Genomic DNA, 13,742 nt, shown 5'->3' on the forward strand with positions numbered 1-13,742 from the left:
CCCAAATCTGGGCGTCCGGGGAGAAGTGGGAAGAGTTTCAGCCTCGATTCTCCAGTCCTTTGGCCATATCCGCTGTATGCGCGCTGGATTTCCCCCCCCCCTCCCTTTCTCCTAATTTTACCTCAGTTTTGTTTTAAATCCTTTTAGCTCTCGTCTCTCCCTGTGTCGGAACCTCCCGGCTCGGAGAGCTGGCGGGCTAATCCATCCCGATTTGCGTCATCTTCCCGCAGACACGCAAAACATAATCCGAAATGATTTTAAGAACCGGTAGCTCGAGATACAAGTAGGTCCACCTCGCTGGAAGGCAAACATTGCAACAAATTGCCGACCGGCCTCTCGAAAGGAAACACTCAGCCGCCCCAGGCCAGCCCGTTAATTTCCCCCTCCCCCATTGCCGGTCCACAAGGGGAATTGTGGGTCATTGTTTGGGGAGTGGGGGGGAGGTGCTCGCATCGATTTGGGGCAAAGGTCAGTTCCTCATTAATTAACGGAGGAACCTCGTTTGAAAGGGGCGGAGGGAGAAAGAGACCAAAAATCGGCGAGGGAGAAACGTTAGGTCTATTTGACCATTTTATTGGTCAGTTATTTGTACTAGGCACACTCCGGCCAAGGTTCAGAACGGCAAACCTCAAGTTTTAAAATGGGGGGATGGGGGGTCAGAAGGGCAATCTGGGGAGAAAATTCCGCAGGTTTTCAGCGAGGCTTACTCCAGAGCAACCTCTCTGCCTTAAGGCTTCGTTCAGTTTCTTCGTGGGAAGTCAATAGAATCAGACCTTCTGGATCAAACCCATTCAGACATTGGTTGTTGATTCGATCCAGGAAGTAAATGACAGGCCTGAATTTCTCTCGATCCCGGAAAACACGCTCCATCTTTGCGAGACTTGGCACTTTATTTACACCTCGTTCGTGCTGCTATGCCGAGGAGGGAAATCAGACATTTTCAAAGTTCTCAGGCTTAAAGGCCCCCTAATAAAGGTTTCACGGGTTTTTTTTTTAAAAAAAACCGAAATAAATTTCTCCTCCCCTTTTTTAAATAGCAGGTTGGATCAGAGCTAAGTATTATTTTTTCCTTAGTACTTGGGAAATCCTCCCTGGGAAATTCATTCAAAATTTACAAAAAAAATAAAAAAATCCAGACCAAACTGTATGCTGTATATTTTACTCCCATGAAACACATTTTTTTCCAATGTTGCTGAAAAGGAAAACACTAATTATACGAAATGTTATACACGGGGTATGTTTTACAATTGCAGTTTCAAAAGTCACCATTGCATCCACCAGAGGTACTATTCTAAAACTGATATTCACACAATGGGACTTCCTTTTTAATAATAATAATAATAATATTAATAACATGTTAGAAACATACAGTGTTGCATTTTAGTACAGTATATACATTCCCTTGCTCGCAAGCGGAAAAAGAAAAACAAATCCCTACTCTCTTGTGTAACATGCTTTATTTTAAAGCCTAACTTTGAAAAACACTGTGGAGATATTACTAACAACTGCTTTTATAAAATTAATTTTGACATTTCAATATATATATACATCCTTTCCCGTCGTTTTTTTTTCCTTTTAATGTTAACAAGGCTAAACATAAAAAATAACAAGCTTATAAGGAACATTAAAATGTCATACCATATCCAGTCAAACGTTTGTCCGTATTTTATATATATTTATAATATATGTCCTTGTCTCGGTTGGGAATATTTCTTTCCCAATTTATTTTATTATTATTAATTTTTTTAAAAAAAAAAAAAAAACCTCTTTCCGTTTATTTTAAGGAGCCGAAGAACGCCCTTTGAAAAGCAAGGAAGGCCGAGATTTCAAGGGTTTCCCTCCGCTCCCTTCCGCCTGGGGTAGATTCAATTCGGCCGCCCGGTCGCTCCTCCTTCCGCTCTCTGCCCACCCGCCCCAGCGCCCGTTTGCTTTGGATGGGAGGCTTCCAGTCCTCAGATGCCGAGGCGGAGGAGCCTCCTCCGTCCCTCCCGACTGTCGCGCGCGATCGCCTGCCCTCCTTCCCCGCCCTCCCCCCCTCCCTCCCTCCCTCCGTCCCACGCAGCAACGAGAGCAGCCACCCCGCAGCCCGGCCGAAGAGGCTGGCCCCGTCCTCACACCGGCCTGTCCACGGCGTATTGGCAGGCGCTCAGGTTGGAGGCCGGGGTCTGGACGCTGGCGTAGCCGAAGCTGGAGTGCTGCTTGGCTTTGAGTCTCAGGCTGGCCAAGCTAGAGTTACACGTGTCCCGGTAAACGTAGGGAGGGGTCGGCGGGGCGTAGGGGCAGGCGGGCGTGGGCACGGCCGAATTGAGCGAAGGGTTGCTCAGGTTGTTCAAGTTGTTGAGGCTGTTGAGGCCGGAGCCCGGCACGCCGGCCACCGCCGAGGGCACCATGCTGGAAGACATGCTCATGGAGGAGATGGAGTTGGGGGGCGAGAACATGCTCTGCGAGGAAAGCGGGTTGACGTTCATGGAGTTGAAGAAGGGGAAGCTCTTGGTGGAGAGCGAGGCGGAGGTCAGCCCTTTGGCGGCCCAGTTGTTGTACGAGTAGCCCGGGTACATGTCGTCGTAGGGCTGCATCAGCCCGTTGAACTGCGGCCCGAAGCCGTTCTTACAGAGTTCCGCCTGCTGGTTCCGCTCCCGTTTCCGCCACTTGGCCCGCCGGTTCTTGAACCAAACCTGAAGGAGAGGGGAGGGAGGGAGGGAGGAGGAGGAGGAGGAGGAGGAGGACAGGAACAGAGCGAAGGAGAGCTGGTCACTGAGGGGAAACCAAAGGACACCAGCATGCCCCCCTCAGCCCTCCGAGACCCCCGCACTACGGGGCTTCCCGACCTCCCTGGGGGAAGGGAAGGGGCAAGCAAACAGCACAAACCAGAAGCCCCCCCTCCCCCCCACACACACTTCTTCAGTGCCGCCTTCCTCTCCCGCTCCAGCCTCGGACTTCATCACCCAGGTTTTTGTTTTACCAAAAATCTTTTTTTTAGCCCGTTTTAAAAAGAATGTTTTTAAGTCCTTCAGCTGAGTTTGAACAATAAACGCGCGCCGCGCTATGATATGGCAAACGAAGCCTTTCAAGGCTGTTTTACACGAGTGGTGGGGGGCGGGGGGAGGGGGGGTGGGAAGAGAGAGAAAAGGCTTTGGAAGAGTTGTCCGAACGTGAAATGTACCGTTATTTATCTAACAAGAGCCTCTCCTGGCCCTCCCGTTTTTTTCGAGAGAGGAGCACCACTGAAAATCTTTGCATCCTCACGATCACAAGACCTCGCTCTCAGCAAGACTCCCTTCCAAGAAAACCTTAAGTAACCTACACGGAAATGTCCGGGCTGGGCTCCAGAGTTAAAGGCCCAAGTCCCAGTAAAAACAGCGCGAGGTTCTGTTGGCAGAGACCTCCCCACTCCCCGCCCCCCAGAACGCCATTTCCTTAGATTTCGCTGAAGTTAGCAGGCAAACCTGTTTAGCCTAGAATGTTACACCTTTCACACAAACTGGTCCAAGGAGGGAAGAGTTTTGTTTCTCTGGCCCTATTAACGTATTTATAGCTACATAAACCAACCGGTCTACCCTGGCATTTACATGCGGAAAATAAGCACCCAAGAGCGGGCCTGCGCTGAATTTAACGAATAGGCTTCTCCAAAGAGCGGCCAATCTTCTTCTCCTTAAAAGGGACAAAAATGCTTATCCGAAACTGACTTTGAGACGGGGAGGACTTTGTTCCTAGCCCCGACAAAAGGTATGTTGAGGTCCGAAGGCAAAGATAGTTCATAACAAACTCTGATAACTAGCCAAGAAAACGTCCTATGCATCTGCTGGTTGGTTTTCACCCCGCGTTTCTGCCATCTCTCTCTCTCTCTCTCTCTCTCTCTCTCTCTCTCTCTCTCTCTCTCTCTCTCTCTCTCTCTCTCTCTCTCTCTCTCTCTCTCTCTCTCTCTCTCTCTCTCTCTCTCGCTTTGCACTTCATTCATTTTGATCCGAGTTGTAATCTTGAACAAAAGGGATGGGCTCAATTTTTCCTCTCCAAACCTCTCACTCTCCCCTCCACCTCTAAAAGTCTAAGGCAAGGAAGTTAATCCGCTTTAACACCTATTTTCTACACAGGAGAGGAAGAACGATCCTCACGGTTATATTAATAATCCAGAAGTAGCTTGAAATTTAAATCCGGTCAATGATTTCCTTTCCAGCAGCCCGACAAAAAAGAAATCAACGTAAATATCGGCTAGGAAACCTTCTAATAAATCTTTACCTTAACAGCTTGTGACAGCAGCGTCTTTTCTTTCATGTGCTAATCATTAGTTAGAGCTAAGCCACGTCCGCCCCAGCTTCTTCTCCTGAGCTTTTGGCAAAGTTTGCTCTTTCTCAACGCGCGAAGGACGGGCGCCTCCATCGCCAAGACAAAGGCGACAGGCGCGCGCCTCCTTCGCCAATCCACATTCCCAGTTGCCTGCTCGGCCCACCCGCCCCCTGCCACTTTCTGATGTGGATTCGGATGGCCGCTGCTCTTTGGCTGACCCCACGCGAGGTCTGGTCTAGCTGGACCCGCCACGCTCCCCCTCGCCACGCCAGTCGTAACCTAGGCCCCCTTTCGTACTGCTCTCTGCACACCCAAACGCTGAGGCGGCCACTGCAGACAACCTGCAGGGTGGACCGTCTTTCCGCCATCCACAACGGAAGGCAGGGCGTCTTTTCAGGGCCTCACGAGCAGAGAGCCGTGCGCTTTTGGAGCAGAAGATCGGACTGCAGCATCGCGCACAGCTGAAGGTATATTGCTCAGTTGTGAGTAGAGGCCCGCTTCCCTCGTCCAGGGTTTGTTTTTTTATTTTTTTAGGCGTCTGGAACGACAATCCGACATGTTGTTACAGAGTAAATCAGTCTAAATGTGGTTTACTGCTGATTGGAGCCACCACAACAGTACAATTGGAAATCTGAGGGTAATTGCATCGCCCGTTAGAACAGAAACGCAAACTTGCCTAGAATCCCAACAATAGCAGCAACAGCCAAATCTCAAGAGCAACAATTCGATTAGAGAGAACCAAAATGTCGCAAAGGAACCCGGAAGGCTGCTTCAATACACTGTTCCCGCGTTGTTTCCGAAAGGACAATTTTCCAAGGTTTAAAATGGTTTGAACCGCAGGAATTCCAGGTGAATTGACTGAGGAAGCCAAAAGGATCAGCTTCTTCCTTATACTTTGCCATATTTTCCCCAGTCGCATGTTGTTTATTTGCACTAAAGCGTGAGTCCCAACCCTTCCGATTTTTAATTTAAAAAAAAACTTTGGGATTTGTATACTTTCTGAGCGTTGCAATTAAAAGGGATTCATCAAATGGACGGTATGGAATTGATTGGCATTCATTTAATCTAGGAAAGACATTACATTGGAAATGCAACACTTCCCCCCCCCCCCGTAAATGTGGATAACTTTGCCACAAAGTTCTTTCCACTCTATTGTTCAGTGACAAAAGTTTGGAAAGGAACAGGTTTAAAGTGGAGTAAGTTCTCCCCTTTTATAGCAACTGTTTTGGAGAGTCTTTTTCACTCCTGTCCAAGAAAACAACTGTGTGGTTTTTACACCACTGGTTTTTTTTTTTAAAAAAATGCTCCTTCTCCTCTCCCTCTCCCTTTTCTTATGTGTGCGTGTGAATGTGTGTGTGCCCTTGTGTATGAAATAACAGCAGCGACAACATGGAAACCATCTAACCTCTGCTTCTCTGGGCATATTCCCCCCCCCACCTTCATTTCACTGACTTCCACCAAACCTTTCTTCAAGTAAACCTTGGCATCAAATCCAAAGGTTCACTTACCAACTTTCCTGACTCCAAGCAGTACTAATTATTCAAACCCTACGGAGCTTTAGAGTCACTAATAACACCGAATTAAGAGATCCCCAGCTACGAATTTCTCTGCCTAAAAAACCTAAACTCAGTTTACACCAGGAAAACTCGAGCCGCACTGGATTCCATCTGATTTTTCCAACAAGGGGTAGTTCTGAACTATAATCTCGGTAGAAAAATGGCCTTTCCCCCCCCCCCCCCGCCGCCCTCTTCCTCTCAGGCGCTTTGGGGGAAGCTTTATTTTTTTTTCTCTTCCCCTCCGACTGAGCTGCCTGATCCTGTCGGATTTTAGGGGCTTTGAGATGGAGCCATAAATCTAAGGCGAGAAGAGGGATGGGGAATAAGCCACCAGAGTTGTGAAAGCGGAGGGAAAGGAGGGCGGGCGGAGGGCAAAGAATGCAGAGGAGGGAGCGTCGCGGGGCCCGGGAAGGCGGCCGAGGCCTGGCGTTTGGCGCATTCGGGCTGGGCGCACGTCGGAGCCTGCCCTGAGCCGCTTTCTTGGCGCAGGTTCCCTTGCTCCTTCGCATCCCGTTCAGAACACGCCGCACAGTCGGGGCCATTCATCATCTTCGGAGGGGAAGGCAATCCGTCAGGGCCTGACAGACAGAACCGAGGAGCTGCGCCGGGCCAAAGCCCGCCTCGCTGGAGGCGAAATCGAAAGCAGCGGCCGCCGCCGCCTCCGCCGCCGCCTCTCCCCGCGAAGTCCCGCCCAGCGGCCCCCTGGCACCTCGGCGCTTCTCTTACCCGGACTCTGGCCTCGGTGAGGTTGGTCCAGACCGCGATCTCCTCCCGCGTCGACATGTCCGGGTAGCGGTTCCGTTGGAAGGTGGCCTCCAGTTCCTGCAGCTGCTGGCTGGTGAAGTGAGTCCGCTGCCGCCGCTGCCGCTTCTTCTTGGACGGATCTTCGGCGCCCGCCTCCTCATTCTTGCTCGGCTGGCTTTTCTCTTTTTCTGCGAAAGGAAAAGCAGCGTCGGGTCACCGGGGCCCGTCGGGGAGAAGGAGGGGAGGAGAGAAGTCGCGGCGGCGGAAAGGCAAGGCAAGGCAAGGCAAAGCGGGAGCAAAAGGAGTCGCCCCGTTCACCCTCGGCTGGCTTCACAGGCCCGCGACTGGAAGCCCACGCAAGGCCAGCCTCTGGGAAGGGTCTGCCGGCCGAGCCCGCTTCCTTTCAGCCCGCGCCACGGAAAATCGAGGGGACTCGGCGTGCACCATCCGGAAGGAGCCAGCGCCACAGCGATAGGATTAAAACATGAGTTAAGAAGCACTAAACAAAAAAAACAAAACCCAGGCGTGCCCTTATCCGCATTCAGGTACGGGAGCTTCGGAGAGAAGAAGTAGAAATCCGAAGGGCTGCTTGAAATGAAGGCGCTTCCTTCCCGGTGAAACAACCCAACAGAGAATGAAAGAGCGCTCCCTCATCCTCGGAGCGCGTCTGCAGGATGAGTGCCACACAGGTGTGAGTGGGTTCCTTGTGCTTTGGAAATTTTACCCAAAAACATCGGCTGAAAATGGGAAAGGAAGGAGAAGAAAAGGGGATTCCCACTGCAAAAATACCTGCTTAGACTTGGAAGGTGGATGGTGTAAATTAATCACTCCCAGCCTGTGTTCAAACTGCCAGGTCCAAGCAGGTTTTCTGTGAATATTCCAGGGATTGCTCACTCTTCCCCCTTAAGCCTACTACGGTTTTATTGCAATTAAATATACAACCACCGGAGATTGTAGTGGGACAGTGCAAGTCTGAACTGACATATCTTCCATAATATAGAACATGAATCTACTGACAATAAACTCCAATGCCCTGGTTTAGGGCACACAAACACACACACAAAAGCTTTCAAAAGGACATACAGGTATGTATTTATTAGAAATTACCTCTCGGGATTTTAGAAGTACAGAGTATTATCTTGCATATTCTTACATTTCTAGACATGCCCACTTTGGGGGCATCCAGAAATTATATATATATATATATATATATATAAATATTACATCACAAATTGAAGAGTTGATCTTGATTGATACAAACTGCCAAATGTCTCAAAAAGTGCTATCAGACTGAGAATCCTTTCAGAAGCGGTTGTTTTATGCACTGCAGCACCGCTTTATGTACAATATGAAGGGCAGTGAATATCTACGAATCATACAAAGATAGATACACTGTTCTCTTTAGGTCTCAAGATTGTCCTTTATATAAATTAGAAGTGTTCATTAATGAGTTAAAATGGTTTGACCTTAGTATAATTTGAGGTGGTGACTCTAATCCATGGTCCATATCCAGTGAAAACCTGCATTATCTACTGAGCAGAAGGTTAACTGTATCTGTGGATTTAGTCCCAAATAAAAATGTATGTAGTGTTAACCCAAGACTTAGAGGTTGAACCCGAACTAAAGTTGACCACATTTACTTGCAAAGAAATCCTATTCAGTTCTTTCCTTCTCCCTGGGCTAAAATACTGTACATTGCATATTCTGACAGATAGTTCTGAGCTATTGCACACACGAAGTGTAATTGCAGTTGAACTCTATGCACATTAATTCTAAAGACATCCAGTTGATCTTAACAGGACTTACTCTTGAGTAAGCACAGGCAGGAGTGGCCTTGTCTTTCAGAAGCATATTCTGCATGCTTTAGCAGAATTTCCCAATGCAGTTTATTGGAAAGTCTCAGAAACTTGCATGGGGGCTTACAGCCAATCAGTTTCAGGTTTTATGAATTCTGCCCTCTTGCAATCACATTATTTTCACTAATCTCAGATTTTGGACAATCTCGTTATTTCAAGAGCTTCCCCCCACCCTCCACCCCCATTTAGTTTCCAGTAAGGGAAGAATTCAAATAGTGACTCTTTCAGAGAGATAAATCAGGTGATATTCCTGAGTATTGTTGCTCTGACTGCTTTCACCTTAGTGGTCCAAGTTCCCGTTGGGTTTGCTGCCCGACCAGCTTCTCTCCCTTGCGAACACAAAGGTTGGCCCAGAAGAGGGTATTAAAATTGCCCCCATTCTTTGCCCCCTCTCTATACCAAAAGCGGCAATACCTGATTCGCCTTCCCCATCTTAAAAGAAGTGGAGAATTGCATTTTGTTGATGATGATGACGTTCCTTTGCAGTTCTCTACCTTTCCAATTTCTAACTATGGAAATAACGGATCAGGTCCATGGGCCAATATCCCCCCCCCGCCGTTGTCACTGTATAATAATGGGGGAAGGTTAGTGGCTGGATTGGGGCAAGAAGTGCCTTACCTGCGGCCTCGGGGCTGGAGGTGTCGGAAATGGTGTGAACCTCCAGCCGATGTTTGGCAGACTCCAGGGCCGACCGCGGCTGGCCGGGGGTCAGGGCAGAAGCCATAACCAGGGCCGGCTGCTGGTGGTGATGGTGATGGTGGTGATGGTGGTGGTGGTGGCAAGACGAGGAGGCGGAGGAGGAAGAGGAAGAGGAAGGGGAGGTGGAGCAAAGCTTATTCCCGGCTCCCAAACGCTCCAGGCTGAGTGGTTCTTTCAGGCAGTTCATCGAGCGACGCCAGCCAGCCAGCCAGCCAGCCAGCGAGGCCGGGGGCTGAGCGCTGGCGGAGAAGAGCCCCGGTGCGGGAGTCTGAGCCGCTGCCAGGGAGGGTCAGAGGCCGCCGCAATCGGTGGCCCAGGAGCGGCGGCTGCCGGAGCCCCCTGACCAGACTTCGCTCTTTCCCGGCCGATTAGCAGCGATCAATCCCGTCCGAACCTCAAGGCAGGGGAGCTCCCTGGCCGCCCCCCGCCTGGTCCCCCGCCAAGCCCCGCCGCATCAGCCTCTGCAAAGCGAAGGCTCCCGAGGCAGAAGCGCCCCCGCTGGGAGAGCCTGGGCACCCTGAGCAGGAGATTCCCAAGGCGGACGGCGCAGACCATGAAGGACCCCCGAGAGCGGGCTCGCGGGCCAAGCCGATCGGGCGCAGGTAGAGCGTGGTAGATCCAAAGCGAGGCCGGCTGCAAAAGAGCCAGCAATCCCGGGACGAGCCGTTCGCGCTCTGGCCTGGCGGTGGCCGCCACTTCCCTCCCCTTCTGGGCAGCTCTGCGCCGGGCGGGCGGGCGCTCGGAGACCCGGGCTCCTCACTGGCTTCCCTGTTTGCCTAACATCTTAAACGCCGAGGCCGCCTGCCCGGGCCAGTGATATCACCCGGCCCCTTTCTCTCTCCTCCTTCCAGCCTTCCCCCCGCGGCCGAGACTCGCTGCGGAGACCAAGACTGACGCCGAGCGCGCCCAATCCGAAAGCGCAACGCCCCGGCGCAGGCTATAATAAGAACAGCCTATCAGAAACTTAGGGCAAGGCTCAATGGAAACCTTCGCTCTTCGTCCGTCACTCTCTCTCTCTCTCTCTCTCTCTCTCTCTCTCTCTCTCTCTCTCTCTCTCTCCCTCCCTCCCTCCCTCACCCCAAACCCCTTCCCTCCAGTCAAATTTTCAAGCTACGCGTTGCAAGTCAGCAAAGGGAAAATTGGGAAAGCTAGGGACGGGGAGGAAATCCGTCGACGAAGCAATCTTCTTATTACCTAAGGCTTTCATCCTGGAAGAAGAAGAAGAAAAAGCTTTTTCCTGCATTTATTTCGGAGATGCCTGCAAGGACTCTTGGAGCCACTCAATAACCCAATCTGGAACACTACGATCTTCACATCGCTCCCTAAGCACACAAAGGACCTTTCCTTAGATTAAAAGAAGGCAGGTAGCCCGGAGGAGAAACGCAGCCTTGAGAAAAAAAAATTGCGGTAACCTGACGCAGAAGAGAAACTACACTTTTTAGAAGAAGCAGCCAAAGTGAGCGAAAAGTGGATGATCCTAGAAGCGTAGAGAAGCTTCTACCGTTTAGGACCTCTGTGATTCACGGCTGTCAATTGTTATTACACTGAATACACAGTGTAATAAATGTCCCCGATTAACGGTTGCAATAGTATTGTTTAAAATCCCCGGTGACTTTGAACTACTTCAGATGATTTTCACTGATCTTAATGTACTTTTTTTATAATTGTCTGCCTATCGGATTCTAAAAGATCTTTGTAATCCCAAACACATTTCACCCTTTTGTTGTAAAGACTGCAGAAATTTGAAGCTAGGATCCATCAAACGCCGGAACAAACAGTCGCACTTGGTGGTTGAGCACCTTTTCCACCAGTAAAACCAAAACCGAGGCGTTGTCTACCTATTTTAACGTGCCACTATATTTTCCCAATTTCTTTTTTAAAAAAAGTCCCTAACATCCTTTTGCTATATTTTATTTTATAATAATGAAAATTAGAGTAAGAAGAATGAAAAATCCCTAGAAATAAAACCTGCCGGAAAAAATTGGTTAATTTGTTTCTCGCTTGGCACTTAAAACAAGCTGGGTAAATGTCAAAATCAACGAGACTCGCCCGCAGAGAAAGGACCTCAAAATACACCTTTTACTGAGCCGTTATCGGGAATTAAACACTACGTGATTTACTCTGCTGGAATTATGTTTCCTACCCGCAAATACAGCATGGCAACTTGTTGCAACGTTGCGACAAAATTGGGGCTTAAATCTCTTTTTAAAAGACACGCATTTGAGCCAGCCTGCCTACACCGCATCAGCCCCGCATTTCAGTGAACAAAACTAATTAAAACAGAAATGCGCTCTCCTACCAGGGCTCTTTACAGATGAAACTGGCTATTCTTTGCTTTTCGGTTGTTTTTTTTTTTAGGGTGGTGTTATATATATATATATAAGGGACGCGGTGGCTCAGTGGGTTAGGACGCTGAGCTTGTCTATCGGAAGGTCGGCAGTTTGGCGGGTCGAATCCCGAGTGCCGCGTAACAGAGTGAGCGCCTGTTACTCGTCCCAGCTTCTGCCAACCTAGCAGTTCAAAAGCACGTAAAAAATGCAAGTAGAAAAATAGGGACCACTACGGTGGGAAGGTGACAGCGTTCCATGCGCCTTTGGCGTCTAGTCATACCAGCCACATGACCACGGAGACGTCCTCGGACAAGCGCTGGCTCTTCGGCTTTGAAACGGAGATGAGCACCGGCCCCTAGAGTCGGAAACGACTAGCACGCAAGTGCGGGGGAACCTTTACCTTTACCTATATATATATATATATTACAACCTTTAGGGAAAGGCAAAGAGAATCTCTGGTAGACTTTGCTTCTAGGCGGGCTGGGAAACCTTATCAATCCTTTAGCCTCTCCTGTGAGAGTGCGGGGTCAGTGTGAACACTGTCTTTCTATCTCCCGGGAAAATCCCGTCGATTTATGGCTAGTTTAAAAGGTGCTTTGTATTCATTCCTTAATAATCCGGATTTCACTCTGGATTCCCAATTATTGAAGCCGTGGAGCTCGCAGCCGCTTTAGCAGGAGGGTTGACTGGATAAGAGAGCTGGTGGATAAGAGAGCTCGGCTCAGATTCGCAGGACAAGGCCCCGGCGGCCCCCCCCCCCGGTTTTCGGGATGCACCCAAGCAAGCCGCCGCTGATCCCTGGATGTTGCCATAGGGGGGAATCCCTGAGCCGGTCACCTTCAACCCCAGCCCCGTTTCCATCTCTTCCCCCCCCCCCGCCCCTTAATAGAGGGACGGCGCCCACCCCTTTTGTCGCCTTCCCCGCTAAACTCCATTTATAATTTTAGCTGTATAGCTAAGGAAAAGCAAGTCTCGTTAATTTACATGCTGCTCATTATCCGCTCTTTAAACGCGGAAGCTTTATCCATCAGATTTGGCAGCGACCTGCCTCTCCTCAGGACCGCTCAGCGTTTGGATGCAGACAATTCTCTTAGGTTTGTAGTGGATTTTAAGCTGATAAGACTCTAATTTGCTTAAGTCTTTTAAATAGGGGCTTTCAATGATTCTAGCTCTTTTCTTACTGGATTGCCTCTAATTCCCCCAAGATCATAAAGTATATGTATAAAGTAAATAGTTTATCCCTAAGCACCGCCAGCAGATGACCTATAAGTAAATCAATAAGAATCCGAAGCTTTTCTCCACAATTTGTTTACTAACCGTAGCCCGGTTCTCCTTAACCTCCTAGGGCTATGCGGGGCTACACACGCCGCGTAAATCCCTCCAAGCCTTATTAAAGCGACGGATGGCGCGGCCGCGGCAGAAACTACTCAGTCGTGGCAGACCAGACGGAGTGGAGAAGAGGGGGGCAGGAAATGCCGCAACCCTAACCCCCCAAGAAGAAAGCAGGAATTTCTCCTCCAAACTTGGGGAAAGGGGGGGGGGTAGTAAGAAGAAATTAACGGGCCCGGAGAAGGGCTTAGCACAGAGCAGTCCTTTGAGGTTAGGTGAAAGAATATCATTCTTTCTCCAATCGGATTGAAAATGCCTTTAGAAGGGACACGGCACACCGCGCTTAGCATCTTTGCTGGTAAGAAACCAGCGCTTGCCCTCTGCAATCCGAAATATATCTACGCAGAAGCCAGCTCCTCTGCTGTCAGTGAGTCTTCCCGTTAAGGGTATGTAAGACCACTGCCTTGATAATTGAGTTCCGAGCTGAAGAAGAGAGGTGGAAACACCAGCTTTAGTACTTTTTCAAAGGGAAGATCCCAAGGATTTTAAGAAGACTAGCCATAGCAGTCAATGACAAGAGAAAGATTTAAACCCAGTTAAAGTTGAATTAACGGTGGCGTTACAGATCGGTATATTACAGAACCGGGAAGATGGGGGAGACTCAGGAAGAGGGTTGCTATGCATGGAAATGGTGCAAGCAGCAGACCCAGTCCTGGTGCCCATGGGTGGGTTGGATTTCAACCCTTCCCAATCTCATCGCCATTTCAACTCATTTGGGAGGGCACCTAGTTAGGAAAGGCCCCTGCAGGCATTTCTCTCTTCAGTTGAAGTGGGAGTATGACAGCCTAATGTCCTATGATTCCTGCTGGATTAAAAACCTCCTTGACAATCTGGATTTAATCATCTAATCTAATCTAATATTTCAGATCATGAAATCTAATTAC

At 49.4% G+C, this 13,742-nt stretch overlaps 1 protein-coding gene across 1 annotated transcript; it reads right to left on the reverse strand.

Annotated features, from left to right (window-relative positions):
* Positions 1-2,058: 2,058 nt before the first annotated feature.
* Positions 2,059-9,931, reverse strand: LOC308679384 (pituitary homeobox 2). Its single transcript, XM_081346994.1, has 3 exons — positions 9,059-9,931; positions 6,567-6,772; positions 2,059-2,675 (listed from the first exon to the last, which is right to left on the reverse strand). The coding sequence occupies exons 1-3, from the start codon at positions 9,324-9,326 to the stop codon at positions 2,112-2,114; spliced, it is 1,038 nt and encodes a 345-aa protein (XP_081203120.1). The 5' UTR covers positions 9,327-9,931; the 3' UTR covers positions 2,059-2,111.
* Between the last annotated feature and the right edge of the window lie 3,811 nt (positions 9,932-13,742).

This window comes from Vipera berus, assembly GCF_964194415.1.
Source record: "Vipera berus genome assembly, contig: HAP1_SCAFFOLD_363, whole genome shotgun sequence".
In the NCBI taxonomy this organism is placed as follows: Eukaryota; Metazoa; Chordata; class Lepidosauria; order Squamata; family Viperidae; genus Vipera; species Vipera berus.